The sequence below is a fragment of the Orcinus orca genome, chromosome 3 (genome assembly GCF_937001465.1).
Source record: "Orcinus orca chromosome 3, mOrcOrc1.1, whole genome shotgun sequence".
In the NCBI taxonomy this organism is placed as follows: Eukaryota; Metazoa; Chordata; class Mammalia; order Artiodactyla; family Delphinidae; genus Orcinus; species Orcinus orca.
The window spans coordinates 20,048,647-20,075,246 of NC_064561.1; the positions used below are offsets into that span (position 1 = coordinate 20,048,647).

General features: G+C 37.8%; 1 protein-coding gene across 7 annotated transcripts in view; it reads left to right on the forward strand.

Moving 5' to 3' along the window:
* Nucleotides 1-26,600, forward strand: part of UIMC1 (ubiquitin interaction motif containing 1) — a 138,521-nt gene that overhangs the window by 87,744 nt on the left and 24,177 nt on the right. For all 7 annotated transcript variants that reach the window (XM_012538637.3, XM_049707080.1, XM_033414895.2 and 4 more), the window contains 2 exons: nucleotides 3,780-3,880; nucleotides 9,919-10,081. In XM_012538637.3, coding sequence (XP_012394091.1) covers nucleotides 3,780-3,880; nucleotides 9,919-10,081 — 264 coding nt within the window. The remainder of the gene's footprint in view (nucleotides 1-3,779; nucleotides 3,881-9,918; nucleotides 10,082-26,600) is intronic.

The window sequence follows — 26,600 nt, forward strand, 5'->3', positions numbered from 1 at the left end:
TCCCTTAGGTTGCGTATAACCTGTCGGGGTCAGAGAGACTCGTAGTTTTCTTGTTTTGGTTTCTTTCAAGTTTTTTTTTTTCTACAGAGACTCATTTAGTTTACACATTAGTCTAGGAAAGTCCTGTAACTATTTTTAAACAATTGGCAGCATATTGTAAAGGTCTTTCTGTACTTACTTTTAAAGTTTAACTGTTGTTTTTATTGAAAGTGGTTTCTTAATTCATTTGAAATTTATTTAGATTGCTGCCTAATGATACTCACCAAGAGACCCCTCTACCAATTGCTATGATTTTGGCAGGAGCTGTCAGGAATGCTGTGTTGCTTTTGTGAAAGGATAGCATTACTCCCTCTCCATCTGGGACTGCTGACTTATGCCATCCTGCTGGGAAGTCACCCAGTAAGTTTAGGATGATGGCATGTGACATCACCCTGGGATCTTGCAGGAGGAACCTGCAAATACAATTGAAATCCCTAATGAGAGAAAAGTTAATGAAAAGTAAGCCCTTCATCACTGCGGTTAGATAATTTTTGTGATTGTGACTTGCTGTCATTAGCCTGCTAATTAAGTCCAACTGTTTGCTGATATAAACCACTTCTAAATGAGATCACAAAAGGTTTCCCTAACATTACTGTTCCTTTTGCTAAGAAGGTGTAACTACTTCTCCATGGAGTCAGACTCCTCAGTCCCTTTAATTTAGTGGCTTAAAGACTTAAACATAAGACATGATACCATAAAACTCCTAGAAGAGATCATAGGCGAAACATTCTCTGACATAAATTGTACCAATGCTTTATTAGGTCAGTCTCCCAAGGCAATAGAAATAAAACCAAAACTAAACAAATGGGACCTAATCAAACTTACAAGCTCTTGCACAGTAAAGGAAACCATAAACAAACAAAAAAGACAGCCAATGGAATGGGAGAAAATATTTGCAAACAATACAACCAACAAGGACTTAATTTCCAAAATATACAAACAGCTCATACAACTCAACAACAAAGAAAACAAACAACCCAATCGAAAAATGGGCAGAAGACCTAAATAGACATATCTCCAAAGAAGAAATACAGATGGCCAATAGGCACATGAAAAGATGCTCAACATTGCTAATTATTGGAGAAATGCAAATCAAGACTACAATGAGGTACCATCTCACACTGGTCAGAATGGCCATCATTAAAAACTCTACAAATAACAAATGCTGGAGAGGGTGCGGAGAAAAGGGAATCCTCCTACACTGTTGCTGGTAATGTAAGTTGGTGCAGTCATGATGGAAAACAGTATGGAGTTTCCTCAAAAAACTAAAAATTAGAATTACCATATGATCCAGCAATCCCACTTTTAGGCATATATCCAGACAAAACTATAATTCAAAAAGATGCGTGCACTCCTGTGTTTATGGCAACACTGTTCATAGTAGCCAAGACATGGAAGCAACTTAAATGTCCATCAACAGATGACTGGAGAAAGAAGATGTGGTACATATGTACAATGGAATACTACTCAGCCACAAAAAAGAATGAAGTAATGCCATCTGCAGTGACATGGATGGAACTAGAGATTATCATACTAAGTGAAGTAAGTTAGAAAAAGATAAATACTATATGATATCATTTATATGTGGAATCTAAAGTATGATGCAAATGAAGCTACCTATGAAACAGAAACAGACTCACACACATAGAGGACAGTCCTGTGGCTGCCAAGGGGGAAGGGGGTGGGGGAGGGATTGAGCAGGAGGTTTGGGTTAGCAGATGCAAACTATTATATATAGAATGGATAAACAACAGGGTCCTATTGTATGGCACATGGAGCTAAATTCAATATCCTGTGATAAACCATAATGGAAAAGAATGTAAAAAAGAATGTATATGTATGTATAACTGAATCACTTTGCTGTACAGCAGAAATTAACAAAACATTGTAAATCAAGTATATGTCAATAAAAAATAAAATATATAATTTAGAAGCTGTGTATAAAAATTTGTCCTAAATGGGTAAAACACAGATTGAGTATAGATGTCCATCTTACCTATTTTGTTTTGTCTTATATTTCTGGCAGTTCCAGGGGTCTGTTATTCAAAATTATAACATCATATTAGTGAAGAAGCAGGATTAGAGCCTTATGCCCATGTTGTGCGTGATGCTAGTATTATTTACTTCTATGAAACTAATGTCCTCTTAATTTGTCTCTCTAGTTGAACATTTCAGCCAGAGAAAGCTTAATTAAAGACTTTTTATTGTTACAGTAGTACAAGCGGTGAACAACTCTTATTTTCTAACAGACTAAATGTCTTTTTTGGTTATATCTCTCAGGGAGGCTTGACAAAGAAGATTTTGAGGTTTATGCACTATAAGTCTTTTTCCAACAAGGTGGTAAAATCTGTGTGTGCATCCAGTTTTCAAAATATTATGATGTATTAAAATACAGTTGACACTAGAAATGTATATAATCATTCTTTGATGATTGAGAAGATACCTCAGTACCTTTCAGGTATACTATTTGCCCAGCATTTTCCACTCATTGTATTTGTGAAGCATAGATATATAATACCAGTTGGATGTATAGTGTGTAGAGTGTGGATAACAGAACTTTCTGGATTGTGTTCTCAGATAAATTTCTAGATTTATTGTCATTTTTTGAAATATTGTTAGTGTTCTTTTGTTATATCAAGTGATGGGTGTCTAGACCAGAAGTCGGCAAAATTTTTCTATAAAAAACTAGATAATAAATATTTTAGGCTTTGTGGGCCATACAGTCTGTTGAAACTACTCAGCTCTGCTATTTTAACTCAAAAGTAACCATAGACAGTATAAAGAAGAATGAATGTGGCTGTGTTCCAATAAAACTTTATTTCCAAAAACAGGCAACTGGCTCTATTTGGCCCATGAGCTATAGTTTGCTGACCCCTGAATGAGACCATGAGAGACCTCATCTTATATCTCCATATTGCTAGTAGCCTGTACAGTACCTGGAACTTCTTCCATAAATATTTATTGCATTAATGTTGAATGAATAAATGCTGCTTAAAGAATAATTAAAGAAAGGCATATCTTTGTTGAGAATGTATTTTTATTTCTGCTCCCAATTTTTGTCTTCTCTAATCATCCCTTTAACCTCAGAATTAGCATCGGCAGTGTTTTGTTTTCTGTCAAAATAAATATACTTTAAAACCAGAACTATGCTGGAAAGAAGCCACATGGATTAACTGATGAATGGATAAACAAATTATAATATATCCATACAATGGAATACTACTCAGCAGTAAAAAGGAATGAACTACTGATATATGTAACAACATGGATGCTTCTCAAACACATTATGCTAAATGAAAGAAGTCAGACATGAAAGATGACACACTGTGTTATTTCATTTATATGACATTCTAGAAAAGGCAGAACTCTAGGAACATAAAGTAGGTTGGTCATTGCAGAGAGCCAAGTAGGAGGAGGATTGACTGCAGAGGGGTACATGAGAACTTTTGGGGTTGTTTGAAATATTTTACATCTTGATTGTGGTGGTGGTGATGTGGTATAAATGATACCATGTATACATTGTAAATATTTGTCAAAACTCACCATACTCTATACTGAAAATTGGTGAATTCTGTTGTATGTAAATTATGCCTCAGTAAAGCTTTAAGAAGAAACAAACTTGATCTGTATTTCCACTGCGGAATTATCATACCCTAAGCTTAAGGAAACAGGTGTTTGTTTTCTTTAACTATGAAAATACAAAATGAAAATTAATGAAGTTTTAATTTTTTAAATTACAGAGACACAGCTAAGTTCCCCTGAAACTTTTGACCTTGAGAAAGAAGACTTTCCAGGTAGCAGAGAGACCGTGGATGAAGTAAGAATAATGGCAGATAAGGAGGTGAATATTACTTATAATTTTTGTCAGTGTTTTCTTTCTACTGGTAGTCCTCTCTCTGATGCAATATTGACCTTGGATGAAAAGATTTAGGTTACAGAGGGTTAGGCTTTTATCTCAGATTCTTAAAAATGAGTTCAGCACTATTTCTAAATATAACAGTAGTTACCAATTCTTCAGTATTTTAATATGCTTTATTATTTCCGGTACAGATGGGGAAATGGAGGTTTAGGATGTTTGCTCAATTTGCTCAAATTCAAACTGCTAATAATGGTAGAACCAGGATTTGAAAACAGATTTGTCTCCAAAGTCCTGGAGTATTTTCCATTATATACTGATAAGTAACAGAGATGAACAATCTTGGAAAAAGTCACTACGTTTATATTACGACCTAACTTTCAGCCCTAATTTTGAGACATGATCAGAAATGCAAAATCAGGATAGCAGCATGATAAAATAGGCAAATCTCTATTTGCACTATTATCTTTCCTAACTTCACATATCTGACATTAACCATAAAGCTGATTGACACAAGTTTATACTTCTGATTAAGATTCAGTGTATATTTTTTCATATTGAGTCTGACAAAACAACTTAAATGCCAAGAACTCTTTTAAAAAATTCAAAATCTTTAAAATTTGTTGGTGTGAAAAGCAGCCTGAGAATTAAACTAGTTTTTCTGTGAAAATAAAATTTTTGGTTACGTATGTTTATACTATTTTATCCTGAGCAATTTAAAAAAGCTTTGTTCTGTTATTCCTTTTTATACTCTAGGTTTTTTTTGAGAACAGTGTTTACAGTGGAAGTTAGATCCCCTTCCTAGTTTCTGCACTGCAGGTAACTGGGTAGAAATTCTGCTTTCATGAATCATGGTTTGGTTCCCTGGAACCTGATCTGTCACAGCTGACAGACCAAGATTCCCTAATGCCAGTGGTGTTAGGAAAGATGAGGACGCTCCCTGCATCAGAGCCACTGAGGATAGATCCTGCTAGATAATGTCAAAATGGCCTCCGGTTCTTTTCCTAGGGAGGGACCAGAACCTTCTAAATGGGGATGGGGGAACAGAGTGTTATTAACGTAGTTATCCTAACATGCATAGGAAGCCCTGCAAGCCCTTAGTTAATTGAGGCTGATTTCTTACCTGTCCGTGACTGCAAAGGAAACTTCTTTGTTTGGGGCAAAGAGCATGAACCCTATTTAGAAGTTATATATGTCTGTAGCACTTCACATCAAATGGATGGAATTGTATGGTCTTTTGCACATTGAATGTCCTCTTTTTTTTTTTTTTTTTGCGATACGCGGACCTCTCACTGTTGTGGCCTCTCCCGTTGCGGAGCACAGGCTCCGGACGCGCAGGCTCGGCAGCCATGGCTCACGGGCCCAGCCGCTCCGCGGCATGTGGGATCTTCCCGGACCGGGGCACGAACCTATGTCCCCTGCATCGGCAGGCGGACTCTCAACCACTGCGCCACCAGGGAAGCCCTGAATGTCCTCTTTTTGGTGTTGCTGTTTGCTGATATCTGTGGATACTCTAAATAGTCTTAGAAGTTTCCATTAAAAGAAGTTAGAGGGCTTCCCTGGTGGCGCAGTGGTTGAGAGTCCTCCTGCCGATGCAGGGGACATGGGTTCGTGCCCCGGTCTGGGAAGATCCCACATGTCACGGAACGACTGGACCCGTGAGCCATGGCCACTGAGCCTGCACGTCCGGAGCCTGTGCTCCGCAACGGGAGAGGCCACAACAGTGAGAGGCCCGCGTACTGCAAAAAAAAAAAAAAAAAAAGAAGTTAGATACTGTAGTTTTGAGTCATTGCACAATCACTAGTTACAAATCACTTATTAGAAAGATAGAATCTGGGCATTTTATGTATGCACAGTGATAATATCATAATGGGTATGGACTCTTGCCCTTGGAATCTGTGTATCGGGTCATCTGCCCTAAAATTTCTTGTTTATTGGAAGGTGGTATGGTGTAGTGCAAGGAGCTTGAGCATTGGAATTAGAAGACATGGCTTTGAATCCCAGCCCCGCCACCTTGGGCAGGTTAATTAATTGTTTTATTCATTTATTTGGCAGATATTATAGTGTGCCAGTCATTGTTTCAGAGTCTTGAGATATAAGGTAAATAAGAAAAAAATAATCCCTGCCTTCAAAAGGACACATAAACAGATAATTATAATGTAATCTGACAAATGTAATGTTAGAGAGATGCCTAGGGTATTAGGGGAACATAGGAGAGGAATGCTTCTTCATTTATAAAATGGAGACAAAAATAGCCTATTTTATTGGGTTGCTCTGAAGATTAAATTAGATAAAGAATATAAAACACATAGCAGGAGTTGGCACAAGTAGAAATATGCATGTGGAACTGCTTTGTAATGTATTGTGGCTCTTCATTGATATTAGCTTACTAATGACAGAGAACTGCTTGACAGTATTTGAGGTATTTGGAATACCTTTGCCGGAACTGTAGTCCCTCTTGATTTGATTTTCTGCAATGGTCAGATTCCTTTGGAAATAACATTTTTGAAATATCTTGCCTGAGAGTTTCCCTTAGTTGGGGTCTCAGATATTCTGTACTCAGAAGGGTTAATAGACTTTATTCAGACTGAAATACAGTTGACCCTTGAACAGTGACGGGGTGAAGGGTGCCGACTGTTCATGCAGTTGAAAATCCATGTATAACTTATAGCGGGCCCTTGGTATCTGTATTTTCCCCCTATCTGTGGTTCCACATCCGAGAATTCAGCCAACCACAGATCATTTAGTACTGTAGTATTTACTGTTGAAAAACATTTGTATGTAAGTGGACCTGTGCAACTATAGTCAATTTAGTCAGTTGGTTTTTAAGTTAACGGTGTTAAGTAAGCTGTCTATGGTAAGAGGGGAAAGATCTAAACAGTTTTCTAAGCTACAAATAAACCTGGTGGGGGATGGGTGGGGGGTGTTGGTGACTATAGGACATACTCTCATTTTCATTGGGTCCATTTCTTGAGGTTTCTTTTCAGGCCAGAAAGTAAAGGCCAGCCTTTAAGAGATCATGATTTGGTGTCCAAGTACTTCTTTTGAGAAATACATGTATAGTATTTTAAAAGAAGTGGAAGCATCTCTGCAGAGACCCAGTCCCTAACTACATAGTCCTTATAAGAGCTTCTTCGCTTGGATCTTTTCCTCTTGAGGCTTCTCCATTGTAGCTAATATTTAAATAGACCTTTTTAATGGTGCTGGGAAAAATCCTGGGTTAATATAAAAATGTTCAGAAACCTTCTGGGTTGCCTATGAATGTGATTGGAAGTGGGCTTGTATTCACAATAAAACAAAAATAGATTGATTCCTCCCTCTTGAATACTACATTAATAGTTGGAGGTAACTTCTCTGCATTTTATAGAGCTCGTAATGAATACAAAGGGGTGTAGTACTGGGTGTGAGCACCAGTGACATTCATGTCATACAACATTTCTGTGCTTAGTGAACTTCAGAATGCCAAGTAACTGCTTAACTGCTACTAACTTTCATTAACTCAAGACTACTTGCAAATTATAGGGTATATTGATTTTTCTCCCCTCTGCTCAGATGGCTTTGTATTCACAAGACAACTTTTTCTTGTAAAATTTGTGAACAGACGAACCTGGGTTTATAAGAATCTCAGTGACTAAGCTTGGAATAAAAAAACACCTAGAACTTCCAGACTCATTGGACTTGCCCCACATACTAGAGGAGAATAATAGAACCAGAGAGTCTCCCAATACCTGGCAGAGTCAGCTTCCAGAAACAAAGTGGAGCAGAGGGGTGCTTTTTGTTTTTGCCACACCGTGGTGGAGTACTGAGAGTTTTGATGACACAAAGGCCTGGGTTTGAGTCTACATTGTCCAGTTACTCACTTTGTGATCAGCAGGTTACTTTGCCTTTCCAAGCCTCAATCTCCTCTTCTATAATACTGGAGCTAGTGATACCTGTGCCAGTTGGGTTGTTGTGAAGGATAGTTATGGAAAGTGCTTGGCCAAGCCTGGCATAGTATAGGAACTCAACCACTCTTAGTTCCTTTCTCATCTTTCTTTTTCTCCTTCCTTTTAAAGTAAAAGGCAGGTATGTGTTGAAAACAACGTTTTCTGGCAGTTGTAGAAATCGTTTTACTTGGTATTTATTTAGATGACCTGTTTCCCTCTCTGCTGGATTACATTCACAGGTGGTAAATTTTAGGGATGGCCTGAACTTAGAGACTAAAAGAAAAAAAACCACCCCAGTTGGCTCAGAGCTTAAATTATCTACCTACTGCAGTTTTGGTCCTATTTTGTTCTTGTATCAGAAGAGGGTTTATTTTTTTCCCATAGTAAGGCATAATGACAGCCCAGGTGCTCCTTGCTCTTAAATGGAAGCAGTGACTATGCAGGACAGTTTCACATTGATTGGATAGGACATGCTGTTCTTTGAATCAAGTGTTAGGCAGTAGTGCTGCAGTGCTCACACATACTATAGGATTAATCACTGCAGAGTTCTTGACTCTGACCTGTAAAGGTAAAATAAAACTGTCTCTGAGAGACTGGGAACTGTAGGAAAAATGATGACTATAAAACACTGAGAAGGGAGTCAGAATGACTTTGTCAGAATTGTCTTAATGATTTCTTCAGGCCTTCTTAAATATTTGGATCTTAGTTGTGTTTCCTCTTTCAACCCCAAAGTCACAAATAAAACACAAGAATTGGTTTTGTTTTACTGGTATAAGCTGAGACCTAGGTTCTTAACTTATTTTAGTTGTGTTGCTTTTGCTTAGAGCTCTTTTTTTTTCCCCCTAACTCTTGATATCTGAAGTCACTTACAGTGATCACAGTTCTTTGTGTGTGTATGTGTGTAATTAATTCTTTTTTGTCTTTCAGTTTTATTGAGATATAATTTACATACAGCACTGTGTAAGTTTAAGGGGTACAGCATAATGATTTGACTTACATGCATAGTCAAATGATTTTCACAGTAAGCTTAGTGAACATCCATAATCTCATTTAGATACAAAATTAAAGAAATAGAAAAAATTTTTTTCCTTGTGTTGAGAACTCTTTAGGATTTACTCTCAGCTTTCTAATATAACATACAGCAGTGTTAATTATATTATCACACTGTACATTACAGCCCTAGTACTTATTTATGTTACAGTTAGGAGTTTGTACCTTTTGACTGCCTTTACAGTTCTTTTGTGAGATTGAAAAAGTGTCTCTTTTTTAAAAAATTATTTATTTATTTAATTTACTTTTGGCTGCATTGGGTCTTAGTTGCTGCGCATGGGCTTTCTCTAAGTTGCGGCGAGCAGGGGCTACTCTTCATTGTGGTGTGCGGGCTTCTCATTGCGGTGGCTTCTCTTGTTGCGGAGCACAGGCTCTAGGCGTGCAGGCTTCAGTAGCTGTGGCACATGGGCTCAGTAGTTGTGGCTCACGGGCTTAGTTGCTCTGTGGCATGTAGGATCTTCCTGGACCAGGGCTCAAACCCGTGTCCCCTGCACTGGCAGGCGGATTCTTAACCACTGTGCTACCAGGGAAGTCCCTGAAAAAGTGTCTTTAAGATGCTGTTGATAATACAAACTGAAACACCGAAGACACAGCATACTGACCCAACGAGGACAGCACCTTGCAGTGTGATAGAGAGGAATGCTGTCAGGTTTTGGAGCCAAATAGTCCTTGGTTTGAATTTCAGCTCTGCCACTTATTTATTCTGTAACTTTGGGCAAGTTACTTTACTGTTTTGGACAACACTTTTCTCAAGTGTAAAAAGAGTGTGTTTGTACCTTTGTAAGATTATCATGAGGTTTAAATGAGTATCACATACAGAGTGCTTAGCACATAGTAGGCAGGCACTGAATAAGTATTATTCAGTATAATAAATAAATATTAACTATATTAGTGTATCTCCCAATCTGCTGTCCTGAATTTGGCAAACTGATTGGTATCACCTCATTGAAAGTAAGTGGAATATAGGATGGAGTCTTGCAGTTCTTTTTGGGAAAAGATACTTTATAAAGTAAAGCTAGTACAATTGCCATTTGTCATGTTCTTCAGGTTCTTCAGGTTGATAACAGGGAAGATGCTGAGAAGGAAATACCTACTACTACCTTCTCATCTAGTACCCAGGTATCCTGCCCACTATGTGACCAAGGCTTCCCACCCACAAAGATCGAGCGACATGCCATGTACTGCAATGGGCTGATGGGTCAAGATACAGGTAAAGCCAGATTCCTTTCTTCAACTGTGTGGTGGTTTTGTAATCCTATACGGTACAGTGCAACAGACAACTCCTCTTCAATGCTAAAGTTTTTTTTTTTTTTTAATCTAGCTAATTATCTAGTGCTTTTCACGTTCGTTATTACTTTATACTATTTTGTTGCACATACCTCAGGACAAGGGGAAGGGAAAAATCTTTCATCTTTCAATGTTTCACACTTATTCTTTGCTATAGGCAGGCCAGAGATCATTGTTATCCCATAGACCTTGAATTTCAATTTATATATTCAAATACTGAAACTCCTATGGAACTTGAGGAACTAAGTTTTAGAGTTGCCCGTTTTTCATTCAGAATAAATCCCGTGTGTGTGTGTGTGTGTGTGTGTGTGTGTGTGTGTGTGTGTGAATTCTACCTAAAGATAGTTAACAGCTGAAAAATATCACTAATTTCGGGCTTCCCTGGTGGTGCAGTGGTTGGGGGTCCGCCTGCTGATGCAGGGGACGTGGGTTCGTGCCCTGGTTCGGGAGGATCCCACAGGCCACGGAGCGGCTGGGCCCGTGGGCCATGGCCGCTGAGCCTGCGCGTCCGGAGCCTCTGCTCCGCAGCGGGGGAGGCCACAGCAGTGAGAGGCCTGCGTACTGAAAAAAAAAAAAAAATCACTAATTACCATTAATGTCCTACATGTCTCTGCTGCATCACCCTGGAGGTGTTGGTTCTCTCTCGAAGAGTACACAAAAGGCCTTGGTTTTCGTGCAGTGTGACATATTGGGCAAGAGAATCTGCTTGTTCATCACAGCCCTTGAAATACCACCCCTGATCTTGCCTTTCTGTTTATGACTTTAAACTCTAAATATAATAGAATCTGCACAACTCTGTGGTCTAACATGTTGAATGTAACCATAACTTAGATGATTTAGAAGTGTTGCAACATTTTTCTCAGTGCTACTTGGTTCCCATTACTTAGAGATATTTAATCTGAAATTGTATTATTGTGAGGTGTTTTATACATTAAGATTTCCAGGAAAGAAAGGCACATGTTATTTAATTTTTCTGAAGTTATACACTTCTTATTAATTAAATAAGGAAGTACCTAAACTTAAAATTTAAATAAATTTGTTGATTTTTCTGATTGTAAAGTAGTACCTGTTCATTGTAGTATGAATAATAATAATGGCTTACATTTATTGAGTACTTGAAATGAGTCAGGAATTATTTACATAAATGAGACCATGCCACATGTGTGTAATTCTGCAATTTGCCTTTTTTTATTTATCAGTAAATTTAGATCTTTCTATGTGCAGGTATATTTTTTACATAGTTGAGATCTGACTGTATGTAAAATTCTGTTTTGTTTTTTTCTACTTACAGCATAAAAATTTCTCCATGTCACTATAAGTTATGTGTAAAAATATTTTTAATGCTTATATAATATTCTGTAATCCAGATTGCCTCCATTTATTTAATTGTTGTGTGTTTAGAATGCTTCAAGTTGCCATGTTATACTTATATGACAGTGAGCTTTTTATGCCTAAAATTATTGCTGTATTTTGGGGTTATTTTCTAAGGATGTATTTTTAGTTTGGGTGATAGTAAAAAAAGATGGGCTCTGGAGTCCAATCAGTCTGAGATTGAGTCCCACCTCTGTCAATTACTAGTCTGTGAGCCTGTGCTAGTTTCCAGGCTTCCCTTCATGTGTCTGTCAAACAGTAGAAATGACCTTATTTGGTTTTTGTGAGGTGGAAGGAGATATTTTAAGTGTTCAGCACAACATAGTAAGTACTTAAGAACTTTGATCTGTGGAATTCCCAGTAGTGGTATTACTAGGTCAAAGATTTTGTCATCATTTTAAAGGGTTTTTATGAATAGCATTGTAGTCTTTTAAATACAATGAAAGTTGAAGACATAAATCTGGTCAACTCCTTTAATAGAAGAGCACTGTAGGTCTAGGATTTTAGATGCAGTTTTACCTTGACATAGCTCTTTAGTTTGATTTTTAGTGGAGAGTTCCAGTGACTGAAAGAATTCTAGGGCTGGGCCTTTGGTGACCAGAGAAGGGAGAGACTATTTTGTCTATCTCGCCAAACACCTTACCCAACTGGTATTAGTTACTGAGTCAACAATGCACTCAGCACTGAGGTCCAGAAATAAATGAGTTTGAGAAACTGAATCCCCATTGAGCTCTAGGAATAGATGACCTTCTTCCAGTCAGAATCAAAAGGTAAAGAGTATAGAGTAGCTCCTACTGATATCTCCCAGACTGAACGCTGATAGTTTGTGCTTAAACAGGAAGCTTTGGTATTCATCTCTGTCAGACATCTTTCAGCTATATAATATTTGCTTTTAAGCTTGTTCTTCCTTACAGGGGTGCGGTGGAGCAACTCACAGCCCCAAATACTTGATTCAGGCTTGTTTCTGAGTTTTCTCAGAAACCTAATGCAGACTTACACCACCAGAACCAGGTTTTTCTCATTGAACTTGTTGAGAGGCTGACACCGTCAGGAGGGCAAAGTAGACTGAGACTTGCATTGTTATCCATTTAGGACAAGCCTTTCAAGTTCTCTTTAATCCGTTAGGCCAAGTGTCAGTGATCCTGTGTGATGCTGCTCAGTTGGATTTACACTCTGGGTCTTGAGGACTCTTTAAAATATTATAGATATAAGTGTGTTTTCTGATATAATTGGAAGTCCTTATTTTCTTGGCACTGTATGTCTTGTAGCCCTGATCCAAATGTCTCAGACCTCCATCCAAAGATGTCTGCTGTATCCTGAATGACTGTCACAGTTTATTTTTTATGAGGAAATTTGTTTTAAAAATTAGTTCAGGGACTTCCCTGGTGGTCCAGTGGTTAAGACTCTGTGCTTCCATTGCAGAGGGCATGGGTTCGATCCCTGATCCCTGGGGATCCTGCATGTCGCTGTCCCCAGAGAAGGGTGGGCTTAGCCTGAGCTGGATAGGTTTGGACAAACCCATAGGAAAGTAGGGGGTCCTTTATCCTCTTATGGGTTAGATAAGATAGGAAGCAAGGGAAACAGCCACTAAATGACAGCTTCCACTTAATCTTCCTAATAGTGTTAGCGTACCTAAATTACCCTTTCTGAGAATGTGACATTTTAGGCCTTACGGACAAGTTTGGAGCAGGGAGTCCTCACTGGAACTGTCCCACTCTCTGCTTACTCCTCTACTTTCCTGCAGACAGAGCTTGGGGCTCTACGTGGGGTGGGGGAAGTATTGATAGTTGGATGAATTATGTGAAACACCTACTAGTGTGCCTGGCATATAGTGGGTTTTTGGTAAATTTGCTGTCTTTATTTGGTTTCTCCACCAGTTTCCTGCCCCATCTTCCTTGCCAGGGATAGTAGTGATTGTTCTGGTTCCTCTCAGCTTTATGACTGAAGACAGAGGGCCGTCCACAGCCTTTTTTTTGCGTTACGCGGACCTCTCACTGTTGTGGCCTCTCCCATTGCGGAGCACAGGCTCCAGACGCGCAGGCTCAGCAGCCATGGCTTACGGGCCCAGCCACTCTGCGGCATGTGGAATCTTCCCAGACCGGGGCACGAACGCGTGTCCCCTGCATCGGCAGGCGGACTCTCAACCACTGTGCCACCAGGGAAGCCCCACAGCCTAATATTTTAATCTTTGGTAAAAGGAAGCCTTTCCCACAATGGAGGGGAAAGAGTTACACATAACCCAGTCTGGGAGACCATTAGCCCAATGCCTAAGGGGATAGAATAAGAGGGAGGACTTCCCTCCCAGAGCTAAGTTTTCAGCTTTCCCCTCCTTCCTGTTTTCCCCTGAATCTGATCCTAGACATGCTTGTTTGGCTGTGTAAAAGAAATAGTAATTAGAGTCATTTACATGAAGTGTCTACCATTTATGCCTAGTTACCGTGCAGCACAATAACAATTATGCATATCATTAAATGTGTCTGGTTAACTTTGCTGTAAGTTTTATTTTATTATAATACTACACTCTGGTTAAGTTGGCTCAGTCTGCTCAGTTTGTTGCTCAATGACATGACTATCTGTTCACAACTGTGGAAAAATTAGAGGGAGTGTCCTTTAAAGGCATTGTTTGAAGGGAGATGATTTGCTAAAGTAATCTAGACTGGAACAAAAGCAGGTTGCCTTTGCATTTGCTTTTTGGAAAATGTCTTTGAGACCATTTTCATTTAAACACCGAGGAAGAATAAAGGTCTTCATTTACACATCTAGTAAATACTTATTAAATGCCTACTACATGCCAGATATAGTGAACAGAATATACAGAGTCCATGTTCTCAGAGAGCTTATATTCTAGTAGTGGGATACTATTACAATAAACAAGTAAACATATAATATGTCACGTTGATAAGTATTTTAGAGGAAAAAAAGAAATCAAGAGGAAGAGGGGAATAGGGAGTATTGAGGTCAGGAGGTGGCAGTTTAAAATAGGTGGTGTGGAAGTTTCCATTGAGAAGGTGCCATTTGAACAGAGACCTAAAGGAAGTGAGGGAATAAGTTAAGAGAATTTTGAGTGGAGAGGAGAGTGTTACGGGCAGAGGGAACAGTAAGTTCAAAGACCCTGAGGTGAGCAGGCTTGGCGTATATGGGGAATGACAAAGAAGCCAGTGCAGCTGCAGTAGAGTAAGTGAGGGAGAGATTAACAGTGAGACCAGAGAGGTAATTGGGGAGGGGACAGGTAGACAGATCACATAGGGCTCTTAGGCCATTAGTGAGGACTTTAGCTTTTAAAGGAGGAAACATTGGAGGGGTTTGAGCAAAAAATGAATTAATATTTGAACAAGGGATCACTCTGGCTGCTGTGTGAATAGATTGTTGGGTGACAAGGGTGGAAGCTGGGAGAACAGCCAACGTTTTATTTTTGGTAATAAGATAGAGTGGGAGAAACATAGGCTTTGGAACTAGGTAGATCTGAACTTAAATTTCAGCTGTAATACTTGTCAGCTGGGTAATGCTTGACAAATTATCTTACTCTTTGAGGATCAGGTGCCTCATTTGTAAAATTAGTCTAACATCATTAGGATTGTCATGGGAATCAGAGATAAAGCACCCAGCACTGTGTCTAGATTGTTTTAGATATTCAATAAATGGTAGCTACTGTTATTATTGAATATTTTTCTTGCCTGTGTAGTCATTTTGAAGTCTGTGTTTCTGTGTGCTAATACAATACGTAAAGGATAAGCCACCAGCCAGCTAGAGCTAAGGGAAAGATGAAAGGCAAGGAAAGGCATTAGAGTCAAAGTGCTAAGAATAAGTTTAGTGAGAAATAGATCATAGCAGAGTTAGGAAAGCTGAAGGCATTAACTGTATACACTTTGGGCCTAGATACAGAGGTGTGGATATTGCCAGGAGTGGATTTTCTCTCCATGGATATTTCTTGGAAACATAACGGTGGGTAAGTAGGTGGGTAGAGGTATCAAATCTCTTGATAGAGATTTGCCTGAGAGCTATCAGAGAAGGACTGGGACCTAGAATAGGCTTGACTTGGGTGAGTCAGCAAAAATCAGAAGACCCAATCATCTCTAAGTAACAAATTTCTTAAATTAGACAGAGTTGACTTTTTCTGTTTTATATATCTGTATTTGCCTACCTGAATGTAATTTGTACCCCATTCAGTCTTCTCACTTGTATTAATGTGGCTTTTGTGGTACCCAGGAGGATTAAATATATCACTATTGACACCTAACTACTGAGGTATTAACAATTGGGAAGTAGCATAGGTTTAGTAGAAATAACATGGATTATGGAGACAGACTGACCTGTGGGAAGATATACAGATCCAAACAAAGTGAGATTACAGTGCAATTGGATAGATAAAAGGCATACACATGAATAACTGTAATGCAAGGTGAAAATGACTAAGGGGCATAAAGATAAATTCCTGTGGTGTTTCAGAAGAAACGTGATTAGAGATTTAGAAAGAAGGACATTAATGTAAAATAGCAGTAGGCAAAACTCACGTAAATAGAAAAACATGAAGAAACATGCTCTACAAGAAAGAGCATGCCATTCAGTGTGGTTGTAGTATGGGCATTATGAAAATAAATAGTAGGCAATTGGAGAATGACAAACATAACTTGAGTTATATGGGTTAATACAGGGCAAAGTTTTTTTCAACTTGTAAAATAATTATTTACGTGTTTACTCCAGTAGTAGGACTCTTTTCGGTTCAGGTGTTGGAAAAACAATTCAAGCAATCTGAAGCAAAAAAGAGAGGTTAGTTTTCACAATAATTGGGAAGCCTGGGATAGGCTTTAGGCAGAGCAGGATCTAGGAGCTGAGATGGTGTGTCTCTCCATCTTTCGGCTCCATTTGTCTCTATTCAATAGATAGGCTTTTTTTTTTTTTTTTTAAGGGGCAAGCAAAGTGTCTGCCAGCAGCCATAGGCTTTTAGTCTTTAATGGAAAGGAGTTCTTTCTCCTGAGACCACAAGTCAGTCTAGAGAAAGACTCTGATTGTCTTTATTTAAAGTGTCCACCCCTGCTTTAGTCACTCTTACCAAGTGGATGGTTATGTATCATTTTATATAAGTCAGAACAAATAATGGAAAACCCTATTAGTATCTATCAGAAAATTCTATCACTCCTAATAACAGAAAACACCGTTTTAATTAATGTAATTAATTATTAAATGGGTTTAACATGTAAGGTTTCTTTTTCTCACATATCCAGATGTCTAGAGTGAGGCAGTGGCTCAGTGATGTAATGAGAACCTAAGCTTTTCTCTTTTGGCTCTACAGTCCTATACTTGTAGCTTCTTGACTTATTGTTTCAAGATGGCTGTTAACATCTCTAGACCTTACATCTGTGTTCCAGGCAGGAAGAAGAACAAAGAATAAAGGGGTATGGCTGTAGATTGTGACTGCTGCAATCTAATAACTCATTCCTATAATCTCATGGAATTGAGTTTATTCCAAATTGTGGTAGAATTAGGTCAGTTATGAATTTAGTGTTCATGTCTTTATGTGTAAAAAATTTAACATCTTTGAAATCATTGATTAATTTACTTCTTACAGTGATTCAACTTAAAAATTTTCATGTCCTGCTGTTAATGAAGTATTGTGTTAGGTGCTGGGAGTGCTCACAAGGTAATAAAGGTATATGATACAGAGCTGAATGGGACCCCAAATTTGTATTCAGGGAATTCACAGTCCAGTGAGACAGACTTGGGAACGACTAAATATGATACAAGTCATATTTAGTGCTAAAATATAGTGCTAAAATAGAGGCACTAAGCACTCACAGAGATGGAAGGGATTATTACTGATTGGTGAGAAAAAGGACAGATTCTTATTTAAATGTTCCCCTAGTATCAGGTATGGGTTTTTAATGCTTCCCCCCCCCCTTTATTGAAGATGTGCATCTAAAATAGCAACAAGCCTTGTAAAGTATAAATTGTCTGAATTTCTGATTTTTTTCTTTAAACCAGACTACAAAAAGTGAAATTACTGGATTATATGTATAAAGTTTTAAGATTGCTTTCTGGAAAGGTTATACTCATTTAAATTCTCACTGGTAGCACGTGAGAGTGTTCCTTTCACCACACCATTACAAATACTGAGGAATATTACTTTTTCTTTTTTTGTTTTTAAAGCATGGTATATTCAGTAGATAAACAGTGATATTTCATTATATTTTATATTTCTTTGACTAGTAAAGTTGAGTTTTTTTTCTTTTTTAAAAAAGCCAATTTGTATTTCTTTTTTGAGAAATTGTTCTCTGAACTTTCCCAAGTATCTATTGGGTTCTTAGTACTTTTCTTATCAATTTATATAAGTTCTTTACAAATTATATTTTCCCTTTGCTTCAAAGGTGCTTTCCAGGTTTTTTCCACCCACCCAACAGTTCTTACCAAGGTTCCAGTTTTATGCAGCCTGGCACAGCAAGCCCATTCTTGTGCTTGAACAGCCAAAGCCATTTCTTAAAGCAGAAGCAGTGCTGATCCTGCAGAAGGATCTAATCGGTGTGAATAGCAGTGGCACTGATATGGGGAAAAAAGTATTGGAATCCATGCAGAACTGGGGAGGAGAGGAGGGTGGGTGGGCAGCAAGGAGAAAGGATAAAGAATTCATTGCTGTTGATAATGAGAGGAGGAAGCTAAGAGGTGGGAAGAGGTGGTGGCCTGGTACAGGGGTCAGCAGGAGCTGGATGCCCAAAGTGGTATATCTAAAGTGGATTCTTCTTTGATAGACTTGACCCCAGACTGTTTGGTGTTTCTGTAGAGGCCATCATCTTATTTGAATGCCTACTGACATAGAAATATATCATAACTCTTAGCCACTGGATGAATCCTTAGACCAAGTACCTCCACTCCAGACTTGTGATGTTCCACTGCTTGTAACTCTCTCCTCTTGTATTAATAATGTAGCAGAACTGTGTGGTCCTGTCCCATCCCTCCACCCCTGTCATCTGAGTTGTCTTCTGATAATTTTTGTTTAGCCTTTCTGTGGAACATTTCCTTGTATTAGCTCCACTATGATGCATTAATAAGGTTACTGTATGATATGGCATGTGAAAATGGCAGTCTGACTGCAATCCATGTCTACTTGAGTCCTCAGTGTCTTCACTCTTCCCATTTTGTTCCTCTTAACCTTGACTTTGTTATGCCTAATCGTTATGCCTTGCTGCTAAAGAGCCAGGCCTCGGGATTTCTTTTAGCAGGTTTTTTCCCTGCTAGGTGTGCTTATTCCTTCCTTGAAAAAATAAAATAGCTCTTATTAACACTGGAATACTAACCAAAGCATTATGTGTTGAAGGAATATTAACAGCTAAAAACTACTTAAGAGAAGTTCTCTCACTTCATGATTTAGTCACATGTTTCAATCCAGGCATCTAGAGCATTTTAAGAAAGACGAAAGTTCAAGGAATTAATATTAGATCAGTCATCTCCATTATAACTATCACAGAGCAACAGTCAGGACTATAAGTATCTTAGAGGATAAGTGTTATTGTTATCTCCATTTTATCCATGGAGAATCTGGCATCAGGGAGGTTTAGTACTTGGCCAGCATCAGATAGTTAAGCAGCAGAGCCAGGGCCCGAGCCCAAGTATGCCTGACTCCAGAGTCAGTCATTTTTCTTCATTGCTGTGTTCTGTCTGCCTTCCCTTGTGCAGAGGTGGGGACACACACAGTAGGGGAAAGTATGAGGAGACTATATAAGCCTCAGTCAGTTTTAGGAAGGCAGAGTACTAATAATCCTTCACCCCTGAATGCAGACATGAAATCTGATCTCATCAGAATTGACCTTGTCAGCTTTTCAGTTACCGAGAAGAAAAGTTTGATGGATTCACACTGTTTCCTGGTGAACAAGAGTTGATGTGACCGACATAAGTCATCTCTGTGAAAACATGTGTGCGAAGTCAAAGGATCAGACGATGATGAGAATTACTTCTGGTGGTGTGGAGACTGACCATTCACAGACTTGTTACTAAGGAGTTTTCTAATGGCTTAATATAAAGGAAGCACTTGATAGCAAGATGGATTTTTTTTCCCATTAAGTAAAAGGATTTAATTTGCCAAATCTTTGTAAATCATACCTAGTATAGCTACCATTTATGAGCACCTGCTATATACCAGGAGCTGTACTTTTTGTATATTCTGTTTTAATTCTCACAATAGTCTTTTGAAGTAGGAAGCTGAGGCTTGACGGGAAAATAATTTCCCCAAGGTCACATACCTAATAAGTGGCAAGAACTCACAACCAGCTACACAACCAGCTTTAATTCAAAAGCTTGTACTCCAAAGAATCATCCATGAAATATTGAGATTTAAAAAAAAGTTTCAGAATACTGAATACCAGTATGGTAGTTAATGTATTATTTTAAGAATTTGTAGTAAAACTGGTTTTATGTAATAAAGTAATGATAATTTTGAGAATAAAAGCTTCTTGGTGGGGGTGGGTGGAGACAGAGGATGGGATCAGGAAGAAGCACAGTTAGCTACTCAGTTTTGATAATAGTCTACTTTTTAAGTTGGATGATTGATTTGCATATATATTCTTTTGTACATATTATAAAACATTTTAAAGAGCTCATATATTTCTGTTATGCTCCACTGTCATCCATTTCACTTTCATAGGAACCTTGATAAAGCAGCAACTAGTAAAATTCAGAGAAATTTAGTTTTTTTCTGCATATGGAACTCATTGAGTATTATCTTAATTTAGGCTGTGATGATAATATGTGACCACTGGATTTGATTGTCATTAATAGTCTTTAGAAGCCTCTTAGGGTTTTTATTATTATTAGGGTTTTTTCCGGGTCCTTTTATCTGTGCCACCTGTCTTTCATACCAGTTTCTTCAAAAGACAATGGCCAATTTAACTTTGATTATTGTCTTGCAAAAGGACTTTGTGTGAGTTTATTTTATTTTAATTACAAGAACATTTCAGACATAAAAATTGAAGGAATATTAGTGCCTTGAAACCCCCATGTGCCATCCATTTATCAACTCATGGTCACTGTTGTTTCATCTGTATTCCATTCATAACTCCCACTCCCTGGATTATTTCAAATCAGATCCTAGATACCATTTCATTATTTTCCTCAGTATCCCTGAAAGATAAGGTCTCTTTTTTAATAAAACCCTAACTATAATATTATCATACTGAAAAAATTAATATCATCAAATATCTGGTCTGTGTAAATCTCCTTGAGTCTCATAATTGGTTTTTACAGTTGGTTTGTTACAGTCAGGATCCAAACAAGGTTCACACATTCCAGAGCATTTTTAATGCTAATATCTCAGGCACTCTTAATTATAGGAGAATCAAACCCAAAAGTGTTCCTTTTTTTTTCCCCCCATATTTTTTGGCTGCACTGCGCGGCATGCGGGAATCTTAGTTCCCAACCAGGGATCGAACCTGTGCCCCCTACAGTGGAAACGCAGTGTCTTAACCACTGGACCACCAGGGAAGTTCCAAGTGTTCCTTTTTAAGACTGAAACATTCATGATTAATACCTATAAGCTCAGTAACAGTAACTGTGTCACAATTGTTTTTATTCTCTCCACAGCATCTTAACGTAGTGCTATGCAGGTAGGTCCTTCGAAAATGTACTCCTTTAAAGCAAAAGTTGACAGGCTTTTTTAAAAGAGACAGCTAGTAAATATTTTAGGCTTTGCAGGCTACTAGGTAGTTCGCTTTGTCCTTTATAAAGATTACTGTGGATGTTCTAGTCTTTTGCATTTCCATATAAATTTTAGAGCCAACTTGTAAGTATGTTGTTTAGTTTCCAACTTTGTTTCTGGTAATATTCTTTTTCTTGAAGTGTATTTTATCTGATAGAACAACTAGACCTAGTTCTAGCCATTTCAACTCTTTATGCCTACTGCTTGTCTGGTATATCTTTTTCCATACATTCACTTTTAACATATTTGTGTTTTTTTGTTTTGTTTTTTAAATTTATTTATTTTTGGCTGCATTGTGTCTTTGTTGCTGCACGTGGGCTGTCTCCAGCTGCAGCTAGCGGGGGCTACTCTTCAGTGCAGTACGCGGGCTTCTCAGTGTGGTGGCCTCTCTTGTTGCGGAGCACGGGCTCTAGGCATACGGGCTTCAGTAGTTGTGGCTCGCAGACTCTAGAGCACAGGCTTAGTAGTTGTGGCGCACGGGCTTAGCCACTCCACGGCATGTGGGATCCTCCCGGACCAGGGCTCGAACCTGTGTCCCCTGCATTGGCAGGCGGACTCCCAACCACTGCGCCACCCGGGAAGCCCCATATTTGTGTTTTTATTTTGAAGTGTGTGTCTTGCAGACAACATACTGTTGAGTCATGCTTTTTACCCATTCTGACAATCTCTAATTTTTAATTGGAAAATTTAGTTAATCATTTAATTATCGATGTGATTGGGTTTAGGTCTACCATTTAATTTTTAAATTTTTGTCCCTTTTGTTTTGTTTTTTCTTTTCTGACTTATTTTGATTATTTGAATATGCTATAGAATTGCCTTTTTTGCCCTTTATTTTTTGAAGCTATACTTCTATTTTTAGTGGCTACTGTTGGGGCAAGGTAGGCTTTTACAGTCTACTTAGAGTTAATACCACTTTATGAAAAGTATAGAAATCTTACAATTGTATATGTACATTTACTACCTTCTCCTTTATGCTGTAGTTGTCATATATCACATGTACATCTACGTATATTATAAATCCCATAAAACAATGTTATAGTTTTGTTTTAAATAGTTGCTGTGGATTGTAAAGAAATTAAGAGGAAAATGTTCTTTACTAGATATTTACCATTTTTGATACTCTTCAGTTCTTCCTGATGATCTGAGTCTGTGTAGTATCATCCCCTTCAGCCTGAAGAATTGCCTTTAGCATTTCTTACAGGGTGGGTCTGCTGGTTACAAACTTCCTTAATAATTTTATTATCTGAAAAATGTCTGATTTCATCATCATTCTTTTTTTTAAAGTTTATATACAAATTTTCTTTGTCTTTTTTTTATTTTAATTTTGGTTTTTTTTTAACATCTTTATTGTGTCTGGTTTTTAAATCTTTCACTTATTTCTTAATCTTTGCCTTAACCATTCCATGGTTAAGATAAATGAATTAAGCAAATGCTATTTTATAATTAGTATGAAATCAAAAATATGACTTTTTCCCAAAAGTTAATTGCTGAGCTTGGTTTTCAAAGAGAACCAATCAGATCAGAATTCATCTTTTACCTCCTTATCTAGCTCTTCTTTCTGATTTTCTCAGTTCTGTTAATATTATATTGGTTTTGTCAGTCATTCAAGTTGAACTTCTTAGGATCAATATCTTCTGAATTATCAAATGCTGCTGTATTTCTTTCAAAAACTACACCTCTGATATCCATTTAGTCTCCATCTGCATTTCTGAAATCCTGTTCATTGTGCACTGTTCTGTTCAAATATCATTAATTTGATCTGTGCAATTTAGTTCCAAAACAATCCAACAAACATGTATTGAGTACCTCATCATCATTCTTGAAGGATATTTTCACTGAATATAGAATTTTGGGTTGATAGGTTTTTCCCTTTTAGCAATTTAAAGATTTTGTTCCACTATCTTCTGACCTCCACAGTTTCTGATAAGAAATCTGCAGTCATTCAAATTGTTTACCCCTATAAATTGAAAACAGGTCACATTTTCCTCATTCTCTTTGTATGTTAAGTAATTTTGGATTGTATCCTGGACATTGTGAATGTTATATTGTGGATATTCTAGTGTGTGTTTTATTCCTCAGAAAAATATTATATTTTGTTTCATCAGACAGTTAACTGGGTTGGAATCAAGCTACACACTCTTGTTTAGGGAAGCAGTCCATATCTCAGTTTGGTTCTTTATCTTTAACTGGAGTCTGTCTAGTGCAAGAGTGGTTCTGGAGTCAGCCAGAGACCTGGGCAGAGTTTATTCACAGAATATGGGGTTTTTCCTCTCTGGTTTTTCCTCCCAGAATATTAGTCACTTTGGATTTGTCTTATGTTTTCTTATGATTAGATTTAGGTCAGAACATTTTTGGCAGGAAATAATAACAAAGAGAGTGTAGTATTCTTCTAAATGCATCATGCCTTTGTCAGTTTGGACTGCTCTAACAAAGTACCATAGATTGAGTGGCTTATAAACAATGGAAATTTATTTCTCACAGTTTTGGAGTCTGTAAGTCTGTGATCAGGATGCCAGCATGGTTGGGTTCTGGTGATAGCCCTCTTCTGGGTTGCAGACTTCTGACATCTTGCTGTGTCCTCATGTAGTGGAAGGAGAGAGCTCTGGCCTCTTCAGTCCCTTATAATGGCGCTAATCCCATTCATGAAGGCAGACCCTCTCGACCTAATCACTACCCAAAGGCCCATATTCTAATACCATCACACTGGAGGTTAGAATTTCAACATATGAGTGTTGGGGTAACACAAATATTCAATCCGTAACACATCACATCAGGGGGCAAATGATATCAGTTTGTGCTATGGGGGTTGTTAAATTTGATCCTCTAAGGTAATGTCTACCAGATTTCCTTCTGCAAATGTACCTTTTCCCTTTGTAATCAGTATGTCATCTGTGGGGTAATACTTTAAGGCTGTATGAACATCCTGTTCCCTAACAGGCATTCACCCATGGTTTTAGCATCCATTGGTGAGTCTTGCTTAAATTAATTGTTATTATTATAGTAAATGGTGATTTTTGTATTCCTGCCATTCTTCTGCATTAATTAGCTGACATTCTTCTGTAGAAAGAAACTTTTCCCTTTCCCATTAATTTTTTTAATGTGGTATGGATTCATTTTTTAAAATTTAATGTGTCATAATTCATTCTTTCTAGTAGTCATTTTGTTGTCCACATTTGACCGGTGAAAGTCCCTTCAGGTGTCTTCTGTAACTTTTTGTCATGTGCCCGTCAGTTTTTTGAGCACTTCCTTACTTTTTAGTACAAGAAGTTGTGAGGTTGCTTTGACTTTTCCTGCTTCAGTCCTGGAATTTTACCATTTATCCACAGGTTCCACTCTTAATCATTATGCTATTTTGCCTTCTAACAATTTTTTTTAAAGCAGTACATCTTCATTGTAGAAGATTTAAGTGGGAAAAAAATTTTTTTTAATTGAGGTAACATTGGTTTCTTACATTGGAAAATTTTACTCAGAAAAAACTCACCCATGATTTGGTCCAGTTCAAGCCACTGTTAACAGTTTGATGTGTATTTTTTCCTTACTTTTTTGGTTTTATTTACATGCATACCTTGTTTCGTTGCACTATGTTTTATTGTGTTTTTCTACAAATTAAATATGTGTGGTAATCCTTTGTCGAGCAAGTCTATCAGCACCATTTTTCCAATAGCCTTTGCTCACTTCATGTCTCTGTTTCACATTTTGGTAATTCTTGACAATATTTCAAAGATTTTCATTCTTGTATTTGTTATGGTGATCTGTGATCAGTGATCTTTGATGTTACTACTATAACTCACTGAAGACTCAGATGATGGTTAGCATTTTTCAGCAATAAAGTATTTTTAATTAAGGTATGTACATTTTTTTTTTAGACATAATGCTGTTGCACGCTTAAAAAACTATAGTATACTAAGAACCTACTGTATAGCACAGGGAACTCTACTCAGTACTCTGTAATGGCCTATATGGGAAAAGAATCTAAAAAAGAGTGGGTATATGTATAACTGATTCACTTTGCTGTACACCTGAAAGTAACACAACACTGTAAATCAACTATACACCAATATAAATTAAAAAAAAAAAAAGATTACAGGGCTTCCCTGGTGGCGCAGTGGTTGAGAGTCTGCCTGCTGATGCAGGGGACACGGGTTCGTGCCCCGGTCCGGGAAGATCCCACATGCCGTGGAGCGGCTAGGCCCGTGAGCCATGGTCGCTGAGCCTGCGTGTCCGGAGCCTGTGCTCCGCCATGGGAGAGGCCACAACAGTGAGAGGCCCGTGTACCACAAAAAAAAAAAAAAAAAAAAGATTACAGTATAGTGTAGATATAACCTTCATATGCATTGGGAAACCAGAAAATTTGTGTGGCTCACTTTATCACGATATTTGCTTCATTGCACTTGTTTGGAACTGAATCCACAATATCTGTGATGTTGCCTGTAGTTAGCTTTGAACAGCAGGTTTGTTTTGAGACTGTTTTTTATTTTTATTGTTTAACAGTATAATGAATCCCTATGAACCTGTTTTCCAGCTTCAGCAATTACCAACATATGACCAGTCTTTTTTTATGTATAACATTCCTCACATCCACCTCCCACTAGATTTTTTGAAGCAATTTTCAGGCATATTATTAAATATTGTAATATTAAAAGATAAGGACTATTTTTAAAAAAATACAGCCACAGTACCATTGTCACACCAGTCAGCATCTCTCTTTCCCCAGTCATATCATAATTTCTTTCTTAATGGTTTGTTCAAATCAGGGTCCAAACAAGGTTTATGTGTTTCATTTGGTTGAAGTCTTTCAAGTTTCTTTAATCTGTTATCCTTATCTCTTTGTTTTCTTTATAGTTTATTTGTTAAAAGATTGGCTTTTTGTCTTTCAGAATTTCCCTCCTGAATTTTGCTGATTGTATCCCTATTCTATCTTTAGCATGGTCTTCTGTTCTTTTTTTTTTTTTTTGGTGTATAATTGCTTTAAAATGTTGTGTTCGTTTCTGCTGTACAATGAAGTGAATCAGCTATATGTATACATATATCCTCTCCCTTTTGAACCTCCCTCCCACCCCACCCCCCTCAATCCCTCCCATCTAGGTCATCATACAGCACTGAGCTGAGCTCCCTGTGCTATAACACAGGTTCCCACTAGCTATCTATTTTACACATGGTAGTGTATTTATGTCAAACCTAATCTCCCAATTCATCCCACCCTCCCCTCCCCTCCAACCCTGTGTCCACACATCTGTTCTCTACATGTGCATCTCTATTCCTGCCCTGCAAATAGGTTCATCTGCACTATTTTTCTAGATTCCACATATATGCATTAATATATGATATGTTTTTCTCTTTCTTAACTTCACTCTGTATGACAGACTCTAGGTCCATCCATATCTCTACAAAT